The 17249-nt window shown below is 38.0% G+C and overlaps 1 protein-coding gene across 7 annotated transcripts in view; it reads left to right on the plus strand.

Annotated features, from left to right (window-relative positions):
* SUCLG2 (succinate-CoA ligase GDP-forming subunit beta) overlaps nucleotides 1-17249 on the plus strand; it is a 337575-nt gene that overhangs the window by 130429 nt on the left and 189897 nt on the right. For 4 of the 7 annotated variants that reach the window (XM_033424868.2, XM_049715816.1, XM_004268001.3 and 1 more), the window contains exons 5-7: nucleotides 549-701; nucleotides 2267-2356; nucleotides 9648-9744. In XM_033424868.2, the coding sequence (XP_033280759.1) occupies nucleotides 549-701; nucleotides 2267-2356; nucleotides 9648-9744 (340 nt within the window). The remainder of the gene's footprint in view (nucleotides 1-548; nucleotides 702-2266; nucleotides 2357-9647; nucleotides 9745-17249) is intronic. The other 3 variants (XM_049715818.1, XM_012532344.3, XM_049715817.1) reach the window with 2 other exon arrangements.

The following is a 17249-nucleotide window of genomic DNA, read 5'->3' on the forward strand; positions in this document are numbered from 1 at the left end:
CTGTATACTTTTAGTATCGTTTGCATTATTTTCAAACAAGCAAATATTATGTTTGTAATTTAAAAGAAAGTATAAATTGAAATAAAAATACAGTGATCCAAGAGACAGACGTATTCAAACATAGGAAGCATCAGACATACCATAAAAAGAATCCTTCTTTGGCAACCAAACTTGGTTTTCTACCAGTGCAATCTGAGAAAAATCAGTGTAGTAATATATATGTACTGTTAATGTCTCAAATTAAAATAACAGCTGCTTCCCTGGAGTTTTTCTTAAGTGTCAGGGTTTCCGAAGGAAGAAGAAAAAGAAGATTAAAGTGGGAAGGTTCCTTGAGGCAAACCGAATACCTGTCACTTGAACAAGTTATCAGGATCAATTAAGGAGGTGAAAATGGGCACTGTGCGCCATGAGAGCAGCACTCTCAAATCTCACTGGGTTTAAAGACCCTGAAAATGAAGCTGTTTGATTTGTGTAGCAAGTTTGTATAGATTTCCAAGTGGAAATCAGCTCGATGCTGACTTAATTTGACTTTCCCACTAATGTGGTAGGTGATGGTTGCTGAAGCCTTGGACATTTCTAGGGAAACCTACTTGGCCATTCTGATGGACCGGTCCTGCAATGGCCCTGTGCTGGTGGGCAGCCCTCAGGGGGGCGTTGACATTGAAGAGGTGGCAGCTTCGAATCCAGAACTTATTTTTAAGGTATGTTTAGATTCCTGACTATGCTCTGTTCATTGATTGTTGCTATACAACCTGTTAAAGATTTAGTGTGGAGTCTGAGCCAGGTAGACTGTTCCTGGGATTTAAGGCATGAAGATATTGAGTCCTTTTTCTTACTGGGTGTCCAGTTGAAGGTTGGGTAGATACAAAGTATGTGCTTTTCAAGGTCTTTTTCTTTGCTTTTTTCCCCTCCCTTTGTTTTTTCTCCTTCTTGCCTTTCTTTCCCCCTTATTTCTTTCCATCCAACTTGCCCCAAGAATTAACCAATGGAAATGAAGATGGCTGTGATATTTCCATTTCCTCTTGGTTAACTCTACCCCATTTAACAGTATACATGACCCAGAAATTCTCTCCTAGGAAATCAGATGTGAACTAGAGACTGCCTTGATGTCTTTCAGTACTGGTAATGAATCCTTCTAAAGGCCAGATTCTATCAGTTTGTTTCAATTCATTAAATCTTGTGTGTGGGTTTTTGTTTTGTTTTGTTTTGTTTTTGATATTAGGATGAGTCTAGCCAAAGAGACCTGAAGTCAAATCCTAACTAGCCAGTACATTTCTCAGTGTCTCTAAGCCTCATTTTTTGAATGAGTAAAATGAAAATGGGGGTAATTCCCACCCCATAAGAATTGTGAGGATTAAATGAGGTGATGTATATAAAGTGCTTATCAACCTACCTCAACTATAAGAAGAAGAAAAACCTAAGGTCTTTAGAACTATAATCTCAGCTTTTAATTGTGAGTTCTTAGTGTCAAAAAGAAATCACAAAAAAATTTTTTAGCAGAAACATTCATTATTCCTTTTAGAAAGTGATTTTTTTTCCCTCCAAAAATCAAGGATTTTATTTCTTGAAACTCTTCATTTATATAAGGTAGTAATACTTTGGAGATTGGTTTTAAAATAGTTTCACCAATGTTACATATTTAAGTTAACTACTTTAGAAGTTAAATTGAGACTTTACATGGGGGCTTTCCAATAATACCTACCCATTTTTGAAATTAACATGATTTAAAACAAACCATTCCGTTTGTTAAGAGAATACATGAAATAATATGTATGAACAGCACTCAGTATCTTGGAGGGAATGACCCTTTGTAGAGCTAGGGTATTATTAATAATTATCATCATCAATAGAGTGTTTAAATCATAAGGTAATATTTAACCTGTATAAGACAAGCTCTAAACTTAACAGCAGTATTAGGCAGGAAAAACTTACTTTGGAAGCCTTCCAAAAAATGTCATAAAAATTAACTGCCTAAGTATTCGTCACTGCCATCTGTATAGTAATTAAAAGTGAAAACTGGCCTCCGATTGTCTTGTCAGCATGCCACCCTGAAGAATTATATAGTTTTTGGAAAGGCTGTTTTATAGATGGTCTGCTAATTAAAATATACCCTATAGGCAGCTGTGGTGGCCCAGCTCAGAGATCTCTGGAAAGGTGCCACACTTTAATTACTCATTTGCAAATAAATACTAAGTATTTTCTTTTGAGGTTGTAAATCTTTTCATTTGACTGTCTGAATTTTGCTCATTTGATTCATTTTTATTAGGAGCAAATTGACATTATTGAAGGGATAAAGGACAGCCAAGCTCAGCGGATGGCCGAAAATCTAGGCTTCTTTGGGCCTTTGAAAAACCAGGTACCTGAGCAATTGGAGGCCGGTGTGTCTGACGTGTTTCAGAAAATGTTTGGGAACTTGCTAATTGCCTCTAATGTTTGTGATTATCAGGAAATAGGGCAATTTATTGTTTTCTTTTTTTTCCTCTAGTTGTTTATAATGAAAAAATATTTACCTGGTGTTCCAAAGAGGATGTTTATGACATGTGTGTTTCTATATATATATGTATTGCTATATCAGTATGTATGTGTGTGAGAGTGTGTCACCTGCAGACACATGCACTTTGTTATTTATGTTGGTCTCTTTGTCTTTTTGGTAGCATTGCAGCTCCAGCGCATGAATTATAAGAGGCAATATAGTGGTTAGAAGCACAGGCTGTAGAGTCAGGCAGTCCTGAGTTTGAATCCTATACTGCTACCCAGTACATGTGTGATTCAGACCATCTGAACGTCTCTTTCATCATCTGTAAAATGGGGTTGTGAAATCCTAACTGAGAGGGTTATCATGAGGATTGAGTAACCTGATGTGTGAAAGTGCATATTCAATACTCCAGAAAGGTCAGTTATTATTGTTATTGATAATATACATTACTTAACTAATTGCTATTCTTTCATAGCTAATGGCCATTTGAGATGAATGTTAATGGCACAGAGGTGATATTTCACTGAAAACAGCTTAAATTATGCCAATTTAGTAATTATATCCCTTGGTTTCAAAGACAGAAAAATCACCCTCTGAGCTATTAATATTAAGGGAGAGAGTCTGTCTTGAGCATCACAGTCCTGCACTGCCCTTTGTCCTGCCCATAGAGCCTGATTTTATGTCTACGTAGGCAAGCTTCCTTATCTCACAATTAAATCAGAAGAATTTACTGGCTATTGTTTTCCTCTTCCATTACTTAGAGGAGCCACCTTGATAACCCTTCATCCTCTGTGTGCATGCATGCATGTGTGTGTGTGTGTGTGTGTGTGTGTGTGTGTGTTGTCCTAGAGCTCTAGGATTGTTATAGTTTCCTTTAATGTGGTTGGGTAACGTTCCTCCAGTAAAACAGTCAGTTGTGCACTCTTTTTTTTCCTGCCTTTACTTTTTCTTTTAATTGATTCTATCTCTAGAAGTTTAAAGGGTAACAATAAGGCAAGTCCTAGAAGGGTAAGCAGAATAAAACTTTAAAATATATTTGTTTCAATTAGAGAGAACAGCACTTACTTGAAGACTGGGGAAAAGGCTCCAGTGGAAAGCTAAAGGTTCAAAATGGTAGTAGGAAGCAGGATCATCGGGGACTAAACCTCAGTAGGAAATAGAAACGGCCAGGCTTCAGTGGACAGCTAGAGGAATTAATTGTCATTTCCGAGACTGGCAAAGAGACGCCAGGTTAGTGACCTGCTGAAAAAGAGATAATGGAGGATTTGTGGGTAAGGGCTGCAGTGGTTGGTTTCACTTCCTGAGTATGAGGCCACTAACTATATTAGCTGATCATTTGAGATTTATTTAATGGCTTCTTGTGTCTGGGTGGTGGTCACGGAGAGCCACTCTCCATGTAGTCACTGTGTTCTAGCCACACTGTCCTACAGTCAGTTCCAGAATGTGCTCAGTAACCCTGTTTACATCCTCTGTACCCCTTGTAACATCTGTATTTCTCTTGGACATTTGCAGTCACCTTTGATGGATTCTCATCCGCGCCACAGCAGGGACTTGGTGAATCTTGCTTACTACTGTGTTGCCAACAAAGTGCTTGGCAAATATATTAGATGCCCAAGAAACATCTGTCATATGCATGAATAAGTGAAATAACACATCTAGGATGTCCACTTGGAAGAGATTCCTAGGGAGTCAGGGATGGGTAGCTGTAAGTGACAAGAGAATAAATTCGGAGTGGATAAAATCTGCTGACCACATGGCTTGAAAACTCAGGAGGTAAACATAACAGAGTTCTAGAGAAGGCAATAATAGTATTATGTACACCATCAGTCCCTCCCCCCAACATAATGTAAGAGACTATTAAGTTATTTATAGCTCTTAAATGACTGAATCATGTTTTCCCAGTACCCTAAACACTCTAGGTTTTAAGTGAGTATCTATGGAAGAAAGATGAACATGCAAGTTCTCAGGGGTCATTAGTAGCTATATTGTCATTATATTTTTGACTTAATATACTGAGGAAAGTAAAGAAGTGTTTTAAATCAGGTTTTTTTTTTTTTTCCTTTTTTCATTGGTGTTTCTATGAAAGGCTTTAAATCTTCATTTGCTCAGCAAAGTTGGACCAAGGTCATCTGCTGAACCCTGGCAAAGAGAGGTGATAACTAGCCATTGTTTTCTAGGGGCTCAGAGGGCAGTGGTCGGCCTTCTGACAGTGAACACAGGAGGAGGGGGTGTGAAGGAGAGAGAGAGAGATCTCAGCTGTAGTTGTGTCCAGATGTGTTCATCTGGGGCCCCCCGTTTATATTTGTACAGTAGGACATGGAACGCATGGCGTAGCAGCACGGGGAACTTTGGAGCTGTAGATTTAGGGATCTCTGCTTTACAGTGCTTCCTCCAGTCATGGGGCTCAGTGTACTGTGAGCAGAGGAGCCACCTGAGAGGAGAAAACATTTATTTAAATGATCAGCCATTGGTGATCTTTTGGTAAAGAAATGGTATCTTAGAGGCCCCTCGACTCAATGTGACTTGGAAAGTTACTTGATTTTCATTTAGGATGTGGTTTGGGCCTTTGGAGGTGCCTCACTCATGGACAAACGACATATAAAATGATTCTCTTATAAAATTATTAATATCTTTCCTGTGACTCATGCCTGTTGTCTCTAAAGTATGATGTATTAATATTAGGTTTAACCAAAAATAAACATCATCCTGCGTAAAAACCTACCAAGTATATGTTCCTCGTGAAAATACACTTCAGCAAGAGCTGACTGAAAAGACTGAAGCCATGGGAAAACTGAATATGACTAAAATCCGCAAGTTCCTCAAGCATCTCTTATCATCTATACTATTCATTTCTAAAAACATAGGCACCATGAATTGGTAGCATGCGCCTCTAGGATTTAAGCTGATGAAAATATCTGATAAACCAAGTTAATACAAGCTCATTAACCCTTCTGGGTGTGGTTTGTACCTCTGGCTACCTTTAAGAACCATATATGAATGTTGATGATATTAATTCCTGGAGTGCAAGAGAAGTTTTTCAAAAAGTTTTTTAACCTGTTAAAACATTTTTGAAGACATTGGTAAATTTGCCAGGGTTTCGTGCATATGGCCCTCACGATATTTGATGTTAGGCATTTAATTTTTTTGATTGCTTAACAAATAACCGTAAAAGAACATTAATTGTGGCAAAAAAGAAGCAAAACAAATATTCCGTACAGCATGGTTACTGAGGAAGTAGGTGGCAGTGGCAAGCTGGCTAACTGCACATTTACTAGCAGGATGTTTTCTTTGACTGTGTTTAATCTGTTTTTTAAATTTGAACACATTTAGAAAGCAGGAGAGCCAGCTCAACTTGCCACAGGCCTTGCCGTTTCCTATTATTACACCTGGGCAGACTGACGATGCTTTGCCTGGAGAGCCTTTGTAGTCATTTGGTGTATAGCCTCTGGAATAAGGCACGTTCTGTCTCCAAGCCAGGCTGGATCTCCCTTGTGGATATTACAACACAGATTTTATAACATATGCCCCTTGTAGGTCTTACAGCATAGACCTAATCATGCTTCAAAAAATGTTTATGGTCCGCCTTTACACAATAGTAAACAATTGTAATAACGAATGCCCCCCCAAGTGCTGTGTTAATGTATAGCTACGATGGCAGTAACATGAGAAAATTCAGGCTTCATGCTAAGCTAGGTTAATGTAAGCTTTAGAAGTTTTAAAGCAACCCAGGTGTTCATAGACAAATAAATGGGCAAAAAAAATGTAGCATATACATACAGTGGAAGGTTGTTCAGCCTCGCGAGATCCTGACACGTGCTGCAGTGTGGATGAGCCTTGAGGACATTTTGCTAAGTGAAATTAGCCAGTCACAAAAAGACAAACATGTATCATTCCATTTATATGCGGTATCTAGAGTAGTCAAAGACTGGTTGTTAGGGACTGGAGGAGCGGAGAATGGGAAGTTGATATTTAATGGGTACGGAGTTTCCGTTTTCAGGATTCTGAAAAAGTTCTGGAGCTTGGTTGTACAACATTGTGAGTGTACTTGACACTGATGAACTATACACTTAAAAATGGTTGAGATTGTGAATTTTATGTTATGCATATTAAAACGTTTTGAAGTAGCTGGGATAAGATCTTATATATGTATGCACACAGAAGTTATTTCTATTATGCAGTGTATCCTTATTATTAAATTAATGATTATTTCAACCATTATTTATTGTGTTGACTCTGCACAGAGGCTGAATGACTGTGGTGGATGCCATGGTGCCCAGGGTAGACATCATGCCTGTCTTATGCAGCTCACATTGCACGCTCATATTGATAACCTGGAAGATCCCTAAAAATACAAAAAATATTCAGCAGTGAGTCACTTATCTGCTCTACACTGTAACTCAAATAAAATCTGTTTGCGTTTATAAAAATAGAGTAAACATTAAATAAAGAAATTCTTAAAAAGTTTTTGAAAAAATAATGGTAGGATTGTGAGGGTGGGACCAACCTTTTTCAAGTCCAGCACAAAGCCAGAAGCCAAGAATGACATTATTATTATCAAATTTCCATGCAGCAGAAGTAACAAAAACATGGGCAAAAGATAAATGTTAAAGGGCAAAAATATTTGCAATTTCTATGAGATTAAGAGCTAAATTCCTTCATGTAAAAACGCCTCATATAAATTAAAATGAGAAATACTAAAATCGCAACAGAAGAATCGGTAAAATTCACAGCAGAGGAAATACAGATGCTTCAATATCATAGAGAAATGCTCAGATTCATTTACAGTAAGAGCGATTCAAATTAAAACCATATATGAGGTACCCATTTTTACCTAGCATTCTGAAAGATCCAGATAGCTGATGGTTGGGAGTAGAAAAACAACCTCTATGATGCTGGTTTGTAGAAGAGGACATTGGTGAAAGCCTTTACCAAGAACAATTTAATAAAATCTTTTATTATGTAAAATGCTCACCCATTTTTGTTCCACTCCAGGGAATATATCCTACAGATGTTTAATCATATGTACGATATATATGTACAGATATAGGTAAGGCAGCATTTGAAGTAATGTCCAACTACTGGAAACCAAATGACCATTATTTAAGAGACAGGTTAAATGAATTACGATACATCCATACAGTAAAATATCATGCAGCCATTTACAAGATGGCTCTCTTTGTGTTGCTGATGAAGGCCCTCTGAAACCTATTAATAAAGAAACAAGGTATAGAACCAAGTTGGGTTTCTTAAAAAAGATGAATGCAGAGTGTGTATACTTGCATATGCATAGCTGTATCTCTTTTTTTTTTTTTGCGATACATGGGCCTCTCACTGTTGTGGCCTCTCCCGTTGTGGAGCACAGGCTCCGGACGCGCAGGCTCAGCGGCCATGGCTCACGGGCCCAGCCACTCTGCGGCATGTGGGATCTTCCCAGACTGGGGCACGAACCCGTGTCCCCTGCATCGCCAGGCGGACTCTCAACCACTGCACCACCAGGGAAGCCCGCATAGCTGTATCGCTTAACGAAGCATCAAGCTGTAAGTGGCTGCTGCAGGAGGACAGATGGGGGCTACGTGGCTGGGGAGTCTGGTGAAGGTTCTGAGGGAGACCCTGGTGTACCTTGGGAATTTTGTATCATGTACATGTACTATCTAGCCAGAAAAAAAATAATATTAAAAAATATTCAGTTTTACTCATTATGTTTGTTTATGTCCAGTGACTTTGAAATTAGGATTTAAAGAAGTTTACACATGTATATACAATAAATTAAGATAATATGAATTACATACATCTCCAGGAGTTCTTTACTCAATACCAGAACAAAGAAATCACTCCTAGTATTTACCACAGTGGAACTTTATTCTAGGTAATTGGTTATGTAGGTGCTGTGAGAGCAGAGAAGTTTCAGAGTGGACAGAGAGGCAATGCAGAACTAAACAACAGCAGGAAATTGTTGCTACCTGTGTGCTCAAGGGACAAAGTGAGGCAGTGGTATTACTGGACTTTGGGATACAGAAGTTGGGACCCTGGTGGGAATTAAAGCCAGAGGAGACAGAAAGAAAGGGGTAGAAATACCCCTCTTTTTCCTTCCTCCCACCTCCTGTCTCTCACCGCTGCTTTCCATTGGCTGAACTGAAGCCAGCTGGCCCAGGAGCCTTGGAAACACAGCCTGAAAGTGTCAGCTCCCTTGATACAGAGTAGAGATGGGGAAAAGCCAGAAACGAATCTGAGGGCAAATAATGCAGGATGGGAACAATGAACAAAAATGTAGCAATGGGAAAACCATGGCTGGGAAATAAGACGGAGCCGAGAATGAGACCGAACCCCAGCATTCAGCCTTGATTGCACATGGCACAGTCTCACTGTGCTGCATCACAGGCTGTGTTCACTGCAGGTGCGAGCTTTCCAGGGTGCTGTCACGCCTCATTTGTGATTCTTCCCCAAGCCCCGGCTCACACAATGCCAGCCTGCTGTGACATGAGCAGTTAATAAATGTTGGTTGAAAAGAATGAATGAGCGAGTGAATTTCAAGCAGAGTGAGAAAGATGAAGTCAGGGACACAACACCAGGGAAACTGTGGATATTCTTGCTCTTTGTGGTTTATGCCTTCGGAACAAACGGTTTTTAGTTTGAACTGTGCTATTTAGAAAGTTTACCATTTGGGACTTTCATCTTCCTGTTTTGCAACCATTTCCATTAGACACTCAGTAATTGTTTTTTCACAGATTATAGGTTTGGATTGATGAATATAATAACAGTTTTATTCCAGCCTAATAAGGAAAACCTTGTCAATATAAACTCTCGAAATCATGTTTACCTTTTACTTAAATGGAGCTTGTTTGTATTAATGATTGTAGCTCATATGGTGCTATAGCTCACCTAATAGGGACATGATAATTTTCAAAAAGATTAAGAACGTTTTTAGGCCGTACTGAAAATATTTTGTTTTCTTGATAATGGTATTTCCTGGTGTCTGGAGGAAAGGTGAGCGATTCCTTCTAATGAATAGCAATAGAAATTAAAATAATTATGCTTTTCTGTTTTTCCCTTCAGAAAACCTAAATGAAAATAAAGAGATAACTTGCTATTTTTAAGGTTTCATTAGTCCAGCAAAATAAGTGTGTTTTTTTTACTGCTTTCATGTAATTTCATTTCACTTGATCACATTTAGGCTGCAGATCAAATTAAGAAGCTGTATAATCTCTTCCTGAAAATCGATGCTACTCAGGTGGAAGTGAATCCCTTTGGTGAAACTCCAGAAGGACAAGGTAAAAAAAAAAAGAGAAAACAAATTAATGTAATTATTTATGCAAACTATAAATTGTACAAAAAGACTGTAGCAGCAGCCTTGCATTAACTTCCTTCAGTAATTTAATTTCTGCCATAGTTTCAAATGCTCCCATGATGCAGTTAAAGATTTCAGCCCTTGAGTTTGTTTGTAGCCAAATGCCAAGCCTCCAGGAAAGTTACTTCTTGTTTTATTTAGAAGCATCCATCCACCATCACCCCCTAGTTTTCATGCCCCTCACTGCTGCTACATGGTAGAGATTTAGGTTGGATCAGGAGCCACAGCACTTGGGTGTAATGAATGCACCTGCTTTTATGGAACTGAAACTGTTTGAAGCTTTTTAGTTTACCTAAATCTGCATGTAATTTCACCTTGTGTCTCCTGCTGAAGTTATGTCATCATGGTGAAGCCTCGAGTGCCCCATTGTCAAACTCTTTCCCGTTACTTGGTTAGCAGCTTTCCCTTCAGGTGGGAGAAGGAGACATTTTTGTGGAGAAGGTTTTTTCTTCCCATTGGGTACTTGTAGTGTATCAATAACTGTCTTATATCTCAGCATCTACCACCCTTGCACCGTGTCTTGCATACAGCAAGTATTCAGTAAGGTCTTATTAATTTGATAGCAGAAGCTTGAAAATGTGCATGTGTTTATGGTGTGGGGGGGTGGAATATCAAGGGGATAGGGTAGTGATAATGTAAATTTCATGAACCTTGTCTTTTTTAGTATCTTTCAACACCAGTGTCTTGTTTGCTGCTTAGCATGTTGTGAGAAGACGGTAAATAAGGATTTGCCATTGGACTAATAAATACCCATTATGTGCAAATACAAATAAGTTCTAGACCAGCGTGGATGGTACAGTTTTTTCTCTTTAGTATATTTCAGAGATTGTATAGTCAGACTCAGGAAATTTAAAATACCATGTCCTTGGAACCCAGAGAGGCCTGGGATTGCTGTGTTCCAGCCACATATGTGGGCTAAGCCTCAGTTGTTTTTTGTTTGTTTGTTTTTGTTCGTAAATCCAAGAGTGGGTAAAAATGATACCTGTCTTGTAGGGCAGTTGTCTAAATGAGGTGATTGGTGTAAGCATCCAGTGTTAGACACAAAATAGGCTGGCCCCTGACATTCATAAAATGTATTCTTCTCAAGGAGTATAGAAGTAGTCCAGGAAAGGTATAGATTTTATATTTTTATCTATTTTTTTGTTTCGTTTTGTTTTTGAAGATTTCAGATTAGGACAGGCAAAGAGCTCATGTTTAGGAAACCATTGAAATTAATAGGTTTCATGGTTTACACAAGTGACCACTAGATAAAATTCTGTGGTTGGTCATTTATAAGCGAACTACCTTTATGTTTAAATATTTGAAAAATTGCATTTGGCTGTAAAATAATCAGTATTTGATATAGAGAAGAGAAGAAAATTGCTTCTGGAACTCATACATCAGGCACGGTGATAAACTTTTATGTGTCTTCTTTTTTTATTGTTTATCATACCTCTGAAGAGTTAGGAGTTGTTATCTCCATTTTACAGAAGATTGAAGAATGAATTTGGCTCCCCATGGGCAGCTAGTTACTGGAGCTGGGATTCAAACCCTTGTCTTTTGGAGTCTGGTGTGCATGTTGATTCTGATATGCCAGACTAACTTATGGTGACCTGCCTTATTTTCTATTTTTTCCATCTTAAACTGTTAATTTGCTTTCATCAGAGTGATCTAGAAGTAGTCTCCAGTTTGGGAATATCAGTTAAAATTCATGCTGCATTGAGTGGCTGATAATTAAATCCAAGAGAGGAAGTTGAGTTTAAATTCTTAAAGGTCATATATTGCTTTTCAAGCTAATACGCACAAGCAACCTGGTTATTTCATATTAACAAAAAAAATTCAGCCATCAAGTGGGATAAAAATGTCATTTTCATTTAGCCCTTTGGGAAGTTGTCGGTCACAGATTGTGGTCTGGCAGCAGGGAACAGGGCTACAAGAACCTTTTCCTAGTGTTTGTAAAACCTCATAAAATCTGAAGTTTTCTTTTTAATTATTAAGAGAAAGGTAAATTATTGAGCTTTTTCAAAGGAATCATAAAATACATTCCATGTATATAGTTCATTAAAACATAAGTCGTATGTGATATTTTTAAGAGCAAAATTATCTTCAGCTATTAATTTGTTCATTGTACCATAAAAGTTCAGCTATTGAATTATAATCACAATTAAATAAGTGTGTTGGTTTATAACTCCTAATGAGCAGTAGTCAAATTAAACCCAATTAGGAAACGTTGATGAATGACCAAATGTACAAATTGATCTTCATCATTGTCACATTTCCCTAAAGCAATCCTTTATTTAGGAGCTGTAATAGTAGTCATTTCTACCTTAGCAATATTGACAATATTTATAATCAGAATACTTAATTTTTTTCTTTTAGATCAGTAATAGCAAAACATATAACCTTTCCCATTAAAACCTTGACTTAACAATTACTCTTTTAATTTAGAAGTTTAAGAAGCTTGGCATTACACCAAACTTTTTATTTTAAAAAGTTTTAAACTTATTCATTACACAATTTCTTTGTAAAAGAATTTCTTCAGTCTTCTATTGCTTGATGAGGAACATTTTTAAAAATTCCAGGTGAATGGTCATATATATGCATAATAGATGATACACGGTAGAAAGAATAGCATTGGCCTTGATAACATCTACGCTGCTAGGTCACCAGTGGGGAATTTTTGGTACACCCCAAGAACGATTTTTTCCAATGTGATTAATAGTCTGATTCAAACAATATAAGTTGGCACTACTGACTGTAATGTAGTTAGTTAGTGACTACTAGTTAGGATTATAATGGTTGTTAGTGACACAAACCTACATCAGCCTAGTTTTTGTTAAAAAGCCCCCTGGGGAGGTGGGTACTTATTTTACTTGTGTTACAGAGAAGTTTAAGGAGTAGACTGGCTTAAGGTATGAAGGTAATCGGATTCTCTGGTTGCTCAGTGCTGCTTGCCTCTAACTCAGCATCTTTGTCAGCCAGCGCCTCTGGAGCTGTCAGCCAAGATGGCTCTCAGTTTTCATCATTCTCCTCCAGCAACAGTAACAATCCTTTCAGATGATGCTGATTGGCCCTGCTTGGGTCACATGTGCACACCTAGACCATTCACTGAGCTGGAATCACATGGTGAGAAAAAGGCTGTTTCGCAAAGGAAAAAGGGACATTGAGTTAAAACATGTCTATGAGAATGACAACTTTTATTGAAATGAAAGCAAACAAATAGAAAGAAATGAACTATTTTCCTTGCTTGTCCAATTGCAGTGCCAGATTTAATTCATTAAACCTGTAGCCAAGTAAAAAGCAAGGTTTTTTTTAATTATTTACCTATCTTCATTTACTTGTTTTGTAAGCCACTGTGAGATTTTATATCTTATTTCTTTTCATCCCACTCTCAGCCAGATCTGCCTGCACACAGACTCATTTCTTTGGTATCTTTAAAACAATGTTTCTCATTGGGGAGAGTGGGCATTTCGTTCCCCAGGGGCTGTTTGGCAATGTCTCGACACATTTTTTTACTAAAATATAATTGACATTCAACATTATACTGGTTTCAAGTATACAACACAGTGATTTGATTTATATCTATGTCTATCTAGTGAAATGGTCACCACAATGAATCTAGTTAACATGCTTTTTTACTTGTCACAACTTAGGGTGCAGGATGCTACTTGCTTCTAGTGGGTAGATGCCAGAGATGCCACTAAACATTATACAATGCACAGTGCTGTCCCTCTCATAAGAAAATGATCTCACTCAATATGTCAGTAGTCCTGAGGTTAAGAATTCCTGTTCTAAGCCATCTTCATCAGTTGGAGCTGAAATCCATTCACTGAGCTAAAGGAATTAAACCCAATTTAAAACTGACTATCTGGCCAAGATTCCAAGAGAATTAAGGCTGGGTGATCCAAAGTTAAGTGGCACATCAAATTCCTTTCTTTCTTCAGATTAATTTCCCTAAATAACCACGCTGTGTTAGCAAGTGCCCATGTTGTTGGTGGGTGTTTCTCTCTTTATACACAAGACTATTTTCAAGAACATTCTCAGTTCTCTACCTTCCTCTGAAGCTCCCTCCCGCCTAGTGTCTATTTTTCTCTTTTCACAGCAACTAAAGAAAAGTTCTCAAGAGTATACAACTCTTGAAATTAACATTTAACGGAAAGTGGACTAATTTGGAAGTATCAGCGTTTTAAAGCCATCTTGGTAAAGCGCATTTCAGTAGCACGTTATGGTTATTTATCACAAATCGAATTCAGTACATTACTTGAAGACAGATGATTTTCCAAAATAATTATGACAAGTCTTATTTCCTGCTGTTTTTTTTTTTGTTTCTTTTATGTGTGAGTCTCCCCTCTGAAATGTATTTTTCTTTTGTTTAATTCTGTGGCACATTCTTCTGTTAAAACTCTAGGGTCAGAGGACGCTAACTGCCAGTCACGTTCTCAGTTCGTTATTGAGGTTGTTGAATTAGCAGCTCACAGGATCTCACACCATTAAACAAAACAACAAAAACACCCTATGAATATAAGTACTGCAGCTTTCTTTGATATTTGTTCAGAAGGAAAATTCATTTGTATAATCTATCAAGCATATAACAATATGCTTTTGATGGTGAAAATTGTTTTATAAATATTAATAGGTGTGTTTTTTTTCACCCACTTTGTACACAGAATGGCCTTTGTTCGAGTTGAATTTTCTATAGAATTGAGATTTCATTAATGTGACATTGAAAAGTTTAATATCTGAACCAAGCTCAGCACCTCCAAAAATACATTTTACCATAGTTTATTGTCTTATTAAATGAAAAAGCCAAGGTCTGAGCAAGGAAGTTTATTTTATTGCACTATTGTTGACATAGCCAATCCATTTTTTTTTTTACATCTTTATTGGAGTATAATTGCTTTACAATGTTGTGTTAGTTTCTGCTGTATAACAAAGTGAATCAGCTATATGTATACGTATATCCCCATATTCCCTCCCTCTTGCGTCTCCCTTCCACCCTCCCTATCCCACCCCTCTAGGTGGTCACAAAGCACGGAGCTGATCTCCCTGTGCCATGCAGCTGCTTCCCACTAGCCATCCATTTCACATGTGGTAGTGTATATATGTCAATGCTGCTCTGTCACTTTGTCCCAGCTTACCCTTCCCCCTTCCCGTGTCCTCAAGTCCATTCTCTATGTCTGTGTCTTTATTCCTGTCCTGCCTCTAGGGTCATCAAAATCTTTTTTTTTTTAATTCCATATATATGTGTTAGCATACAGTGTTTGTTTTTCTCTTTCTGACTGACTTCACCCTGTATGACAGACTCTAGGTCCATCCACCTCACTACAAATAACTCAATTTCGTTTCTTTTTATGGCCAAATAATATTCCATTGTATATATGTGCCACATCTTCTTTACCCATTCATCTGTTGATGGACACTTAGGTTGCTTCCATGTCCTGGCTATTGTAAATAGTGCTGCAGTGGACATTATGGTACGTGACTCCTTTAAAATTAGACGATCCATTTTTAACCCGCCAGTTCTGAAAGTGTACTTGGAGGGGTTTTGCAGGGGGAAATTAGCATATAAGAGTCAATCAGTATTCAGGGATTGATCTACTCCTTTTGTGCAGGCTGGAAGTTTTGGGTTATTTTGTTTGTCATACTTTTTTGTTTTCACACTAGTATGATGAACTTTCCTAAGTTTCTCCTTCACTCATACAAATATGATACCTGTGACTATTTTTTCAGTTGTTAAAGTAGGATACAAATGTGATGAGAACTGTGGCTTAGCTGGGATTGGCAACCCTTTTCTGTAAAGGGCCAGTTAGTAAATATTTTGGGGTTTGGGGACCATTTAGTCTCTATTGCAGCCACTCATCTCTGCTGTTGTTTTGGGACAGCAGCCATAGAGGTGTGTAAATGAATGGTTGTGACTGAATTCCAGTAAAACCGCATTTACAAAAACAGGCAGTGAGCTGGCCCAAGGGCTGTACTCTGCCACTGCCTGACTTAGAGTCTCACTTGGGGCTGTTTTAGACCATCTGTAGCCTCCCTGGCCTTATGCAACGGTGTGGTGTGATTCAAGGATCACCAGAGTCATCTCTTTCATCATCATCCTTTAGGCAAAATCTCCTTCTCTGTCAGTTCCAAAGCCTGAAATGCCAACCATTAAAATCCTTCCTGTGGGAAAATTCTGATGTATTCAGAAGATCGTGTTTTTATTGAAAACCATAGGTAACCTGTACATGTGTAAACTCCAGTAGGCATTAGTTTAAATGTACTCTAAACAGAATTCTAGGATTATAAGGGAATGGGACAAAGTACAGGTCATTTTTAGTGATAGGAAGAGAAGAGAATCCAGTAGCCTGGGCCATAAGGACCTATCGTATTTCTGAAGCCCTAAGAAAGCACTGTGCATGTAGAGGATGGCATTGGTAATAATAAAAATAACCAGTGAGTGGCAGCTGTCAGTGAGGCTCAGTGCTTTGCATGCATCCTCCCTTTCCTTCAATACAGTGCAGTAGAAAATACTCTGGTCTCCATTTGACGACAAGGCCACTGGGCTTAAGAGACACGATGGACCCCTGGTTAGGAAGTGTGAGAGTTATAATTCATGCCCAGGTGTTTTTGATGCCAGAGTCTGCGTTAAATGGTCAAGTTCAAGGGAAAACTTTCATAATATTATGAACTGAGATTGTAAGGCAGGAAAGCACTTTATATGTTTGGGACCATTTTAAAAATATTGAGCAGGTTTAACAAATATGTGTCTAACACAATCCAGGTACCTCCTTAAAATGCTTTATCCCCCCCTCTAGCGCCACCCTCCCCCCAAAAGATTTAGGCATTAATGGTGGCAATTCAGTTTTGGATATTTTTCATTACTCCTTACAGTTGCCTTACTTACTTCCTATTTATGTAGTGTTTTTAATTTCTAAAAGCACTTGGACATACATACATTGACCTAATTATGTTGTTTAATTTTCTCTACGGAGGGAGAACAGTTGGCAAGGGACCATAGTAGATACACCTTTTTTCCTACCTATAGATAACCCTGTCATCCCACAGTCACTATCTTTAGGTCCTAGGTTAACTCTAAAGTTCTCTCAAGGTGGTCCCCAAATAGTGAACTCATTTATGTACTTGGCATACATATTACAAGAAAAAAGAGTCTTTTGAAAATCTGACTTTGCAGGCATTTAGCTGGGACTGCCTTCTGCATACATATCCATTAATTACGCTCTTTCTCAAGTAGCTTGTAACTGTAGTCTTTGCAAGGGGCAAAGATCAGCCTGGACCTATCTTGATTTACTGGTTTATTAACCTTGACCAAGAATTCTTTTATTTGAAACTCTTCACTTAGGAAGTCAATTTGATAGCATTTGCCCATTCATTCTGAACATGTTGGTTTCAAGTAATCTTGCCAGTGAGTAATGGAGGAGCTAAAATTACTAATAAATTAATTAATAT

Source organism: Orcinus orca, chromosome 10 (assembly GCF_937001465.1).
Source record: "Orcinus orca chromosome 10, mOrcOrc1.1, whole genome shotgun sequence".
Classification (NCBI taxonomy): Eukaryota; Metazoa; Chordata; class Mammalia; order Artiodactyla; family Delphinidae; genus Orcinus; species Orcinus orca.